This window comes from Urtica dioica, chromosome 1 (assembly GCF_054948205.1).
Source record: "Urtica dioica subsp. dioica isolate 48M chromosome 1, U.dioica_male_clone48M_v1_H2, whole genome shotgun sequence".
Classification (NCBI taxonomy): domain Eukaryota; kingdom Viridiplantae; phylum Streptophyta; class Magnoliopsida; order Rosales; family Urticaceae; genus Urtica; species Urtica dioica.
This window is the reverse complement of record NC_142756.1, coordinates 9,265,569-9,270,880: the sequence shown is the minus strand read 5'-3', so window position 1 is coordinate 9,270,880 and position 5,312 is coordinate 9,265,569. Positions and strand designations below refer to the sequence as shown.

Below are 5,312 nucleotides of genomic sequence, written 5' to 3'. Positions count from 1 at the left end.
TAAACTCCTTTGAAAAATTACACCATACACATATAAAAAATGTTATTAAGTTTTTTATTTTTTTTTATATACTGTCAATTATTGTATACGCCATCTAAAGACGCATATATTTATTTTTTATACAGTGTTCGAAAAGGTGTGTCATATATTTATTTTTTATACAGTGTTCGAAAAGGTGTGACAAATAATACACATCCTTTCTGACATATATATATATATATATATATATATATATATATATATATATATATAATGATCCCTTATGCTGACATAGTATCATCTCCCGCCATTGTGCTGTATATATCTTGACTTAACTATAATATTTTATTGAGAAATTGTTTACATCTTAAATATCAGGTCTTTGAAATTAGATATTGTAATGCAGAGCTCTAAAATATATATATTAGGGTTTCTCAATTTCTTTTGGGTAGAATATAATATAAAACATATGTAGGCCTCTGTGGCCCGAATTGTCTCACGTCTAGACCTCCCAACATCATGTGACGCCAAGGACTCCCAGATCCAAGGCACCTCTGCACCCTTCGCATCACTAAGTTGCATGCATCAAGTAAGCAAATCATGCATTATCTCCTCGAATTGTTGACGAAATCAACATGGAAGTTGAAATTGTCACCAGGGGACTAGCCAACATGACCTTAAAATCATATCTGTTCGAGAGAATCAAAGAAGCGCAAGGACGTGATCCTAAGATGTCAAGGCTGAAAGACAATCCACTGGATGGTCAGGAGTCAAAATTTTTTCTTGCGGAGAATGATGTACTCTTTTTCGATGGAAGGATCTGTGTACCCAACGAAAATGAGTTACGAAGACAGATTTTGACCGAAGCACATGAGACTCCCTATTCAGTCCACCCATGGTCCACGAAGATGTACCAAGGCCTTCGAGAACACTTCTGGTGGAATCGGATAAAGGGCGACGTTGCAAAGTTTGTCAGTAAATGCCTTACATGCCAGAAAGTGAAGGCCGAACATCAACGACCAGGTGGAGAATTACAACTAATCGAGGTTCCTGAATGGAAGTGGGAACAAATCACAATGGAATAATTAACAATCACAACGACAAAGAGGATTAACTCCAAGGCCTAACATAAGGTACAAAACCAAAGAGAGGCTATGAACGAAACAGACCTCCCCCAAAAATAACTTTTCTTGTAGGAGATCGCATTAAATATTACCTAAACCGGTTGGCCCTTGAGCAGACCTAATGTAGAATATTATGCGGTCGGAGATCGGAGATGCTCGCACCGAGGTATTGAAATAAAGTTGACTTTAATGACACTATTTATTCGTCATCGACCTGTCTTGTTATAGGTTCCTCTTTCTTCTCCTTTCATACTTGGGCATGTATTATCTTTATTTAGTGTTATAACTCTTCAATCTCATGAACTTGTAATTGTTGGTATGAAAAACCAACTCATTACGTGACCTCATTAAAAATACTAGACCGGTACATATTTTTGTTATGTTATATTATTTTACTATTAGGAATACATATCTTGGACTTTCATAATATATTAATTTAATTTTTTTTCGTAATTCAATTTCTTAATCTACATTTAGATATTTACCCTTAATTTAGATTCGTCTGATATACTTTTAATTTTGACCTTAACTGATTAAGTAGTCTGTTTTCAAATTTATATAAAAATTATTGTAGTTTTTTTCATTGGAACATAACGTCAGCTATACATTATTTCTGTAATTTTTCATTTGTTAAACCTGCAATTTTATCGTCCAAGGAGTCTCGGGTATTTATAATACCCTAAATCTATTGGGTGCGACACTGTCGCACCTAATACACATATTCGGTGCGACATGTCGCACCCCATGTCGCACCGGATATGAAATCCGAAACCCAAAAAATTTAGGGGGAATATGGCTGACAAACTTCGAATTTTAAAACTATTGGGTGCGACAACCGTCGCACCTATTAGTATTAGGTGCGACAACCGTCGCACCTATTAGTATTAGGTGCGACAACCGTCGCACCTATTAGTATTAGGTGCGACAATGTCGCACCTAATGGCAGTAGGTGCGACAAAAACATATCCGGTGCGACAGTGTCGCACCGGATACCACTTAAAATTAGCAAAATTTTTTATCATCTGGTAGAGTATCCGGTGCGACAAGTCGCACCTAATATTAGCTTAGGTGCGACTTTTAGGTGCGACATATCGCACCTAATGCCCTTCCGCACCCAATATGTTAATTTGTAGTAGTGGCTCAAAACCCCAAACCAGAAACCCTAGATCTCAAAACCCCCAAACAAAAAAATCAGCTCAACTGATTTGATGTAATAACTTGAACTTACCTCGATCGCGAGCTCTGGCCGCCGAATTCGTTTCCCCGGCGTTGTGTGCCTCACGCTCGGTCGCTCGCTCGCTCTCTCTCTCTCTCTCTCTCTCTCTCTCTCTCTCTCTCTCTCTCTCTCTCTCTCTCTCTCGGTCGCTCCCGGTCGCTCTCTCTCTCTCTCTCTCTCTCTCTCTTAAAAAATATCGCGAGTCTGTCGGCAAGAGAAAGGGTTGAGAGAGAAGAATTGAGACTAAATGAAAACCCTGAAAAAAAAAATATACGGTTTATTTTTTTATCTAGTCAATAGAAAAGTTCAAAAATATTTGTGATCCCATACTTTACAATAGAAAATATTTAGTAGTAGATAACAAATCACTTAAGACAGAATTTTATATGTTCATTTAAAATTAATTTTATCAGCTGCCATTCATTTTTTTTAAGGTTAGAACTCTTGAAAAATGTCTATTTATAAATATCAAGTTATAATTTACAATCTATTTATAGACTAGGCTTTTGTATTCCCTCAACAAAGTAGATCAATTGTCGATAGGTTTTATAGGGCTCGGGTTGTTTCAAATAAAATATTATATTCAATATTTTTTTTATAAAACATTACAAAAATTTATGTTATATACTATAAATAATTCATTTATTATATATTATTTTGTTGTTATAGTAAAATCATATTTTGAATTATATGTATATTTGTAGATGACTGAAAATCAAGATACACGACCTCGAACAAAAGCAGTATGGGATAATGATGCGGTTGAAATCTTATGCGACGTATGTATTGCGGAGATTGAAGCTGGAAATCGACCGGGAACAAGCTTCACCAAAGTTGGATGGGAGAATATGGTGAAAAATATTTCCGAGAAGACACAGAGGGGATACGATAAAGCTCAATTGAAAAATAAGCTGGAGTTACTGAAAGGTGAATGGAAACTCTGGAAGCAATTGATCGGAAAAGAAACTGGCCTTGGATGGAATGATAACAATAATACTGTTGACGCAAGTGAAGAGTGGTGGCGTAGTAAAATAAAGGTTTGTATCGAAAATCAAATCAATTTACAAACTTAAAATTTATATTATAACTAAGATACCACTTTTTTGTAGGAGAATAAAAAATTCGGAAAATTTCGCAAAGAAGGCATTTCTCCCGATTTCGAAGATAAACTGGATACGATGTTCAAGGATATAGTTGCAACTGGAGCGTATGCATTTTCTTCTACAACTAACCCTCGCCATTACGGTGGTAGTGAGGCATTTCCTAGTGCTGACAACTTAGAAGAAAGAAGTGATGAATCGGAGGATCCTGTATGTCAGCCGAATCCTCAAAAGAGTTTGAATAACAACAACAAAAATCCCCTAGACATCAATATTTTTCCAAAGTTTAAAAAGACTGGTGGACGGAGCAAAGTTAGTGGAGCGGCTAAATTATCTTCTCAAATCGAGCGTCTTGTGAAGGCAACAGAAGAGCGTAGCGACACCGTATACGTAGTACGCAAAGAGATGCCTGGTACTAGTATCGCTGAAGTAATGGAAGTTGTTTTGTCACTGCCTGGTATTGTAATCGGAGATCCAACGTGGCTTTTTGCGACCAAACTATTTCAGAGTCGCGAGAAGAGAGAGATGTTTGCAACGATGAAAGATCCACATATTCAAAGTTGTTGGCTCACTTACGAGTATGGTCTACTTTATGGCTCTAATCCAGGAGGAGCTCCAAATATTTCGCGCGTTTGAATTTAAATAAGTGTTCTTATATGAGAACTACATTCATTGTTTTGCATTTTTTTTTGTTTATTTTGTTTTACTATAATAATCAAACAATACGAGAATGTTAGTCTCGTTTATATTCCTTGGTTACTTTTTTGTTTTTGTAGTATAAATAATGTTTACATCGAATGTTATTTAATCTTATGTTATCACATATTCGTTTTCAGGAACAAATGGATATCACATCAGACAATGAGTTCTACATTGTTGCCAAAAAGGAACATAACGAACACGGTGTTCTTATACGGAAAATTGCTCATTTGATGCAAATTTATTATGATATACATACATACATAAAGTTCCTTGTATGGATTAAAAAAAAACGGGGCATATTTTTCTTCAAGAGATATTGAGGGGAAACAGAATTCGGTGCCAACGACTGTTCAGAATGGAAAAAGAGGTTTTCACAAGTTTGTGCAATAACTTGGAAACAAGTTACGGTTTCAAAGGTTCAAGACATATGACTGCATTGGAGATTTTAGGAATGACTCTAATGATTCTAGGACATGGTCTAGGAAACCGGTTAGTGTAAGAGATGTTTCAACATTCTGGTGAGACGATAAGTCGATATTTTTCGGAGACGTTGGATATATTATGTCTCATGGGAGCCGATGTCGTAAAACCTGCTGATCCAGAATTTAAGAGTACTCCCAAAGAAATAGCAAACGATCCAAGATATATGCCACATTTTAAGGTATTATACTCATATTTTTGTTATTTATTTTCATCGATACTCTGTATAAATTAATTGAGATATTTGTTTTTTTTTAAGGATTGCATTGGTGCTATAGATGATATTCATGTTCCAGCTTCTTTACCTCAAGCAGATCAAATACCGTTTATCGGTAGAAAGAAGATTCCTACTCAAAATGTTATGGCTGTATGTGATTTCAATATGAAATTCACTTTTGCGTATGCTGGTTGGGAAGGTAGCGCTCATGATTCAAGGGTATTCTCTGCCGCTCTTCGTGATACTGAGATTAACTTTCCAAAACCTAACTAGTGAAATGGATAATCAATACAGAAATCAAGTATTCTCTCTCCTTTTTTTGGACTAATTGCCTTTAGGTAGATAAGAGTTTGACATGCAAGTGGAAAAGGCCTTGGTTATGTATAACAAATTTTCCTTTTGTGTGTTTATATTTAGTAGTAAAACTACGTACTTGATAAGGCGTTTCTCATGCATTAGTGCTATGATCACTACTCATCGCCAACAAATCACAA

The 5,312-nt window shown here is 35.8% G+C and overlaps 1 protein-coding gene across 1 annotated transcript; it reads left to right on the top strand.

Annotated features, from left to right (window-relative positions):
* The first annotated feature begins 1,236 nt into the window (after positions 1–1,236).
* LOC149407057 (L10-interacting MYB domain-containing protein-like) lies at positions 1,237–5,091 on the top strand. Its single transcript, XM_089618452.1, has 5 exons — positions 1,237–1,269; positions 3,024–3,356; positions 3,429–4,049; positions 4,256–4,393; positions 4,861–5,091. The coding sequence occupies exons 1-5, from the start codon at positions 1,237–1,239 to the stop codon at positions 5,089–5,091; spliced, it is 1,356 nt and encodes a 451-aa protein (XP_089474578.1).
* Positions 5,092–5,312: the final 221 nt, after the last annotated feature.

What these genes read in the sequence shown, in the direction of transcription:
- LOC149407057 (XM_089618452.1), top strand. Translation starts at nt 1,237, where the DNA reads ATGCGGTCGGAGATCGGAGATGCTCGCACCGAG. An exon ending in TCGGAGATGCTCGCACCGAG is followed by an intron (nt 1,270 to 3,023) that starts GTATTGAAATAA and finishes GTATATTTGTAG; the next exon opens with ATGACTGAAAATCAAGATAC. An exon ending in GGTGGCGTAGTAAAATAAAG is followed by an intron (nt 3,357 to 3,428) that starts GTTTGTATCGAA and finishes ACTTTTTTGTAG; the next exon opens with GAGAATAAAAAATTCGGAAA.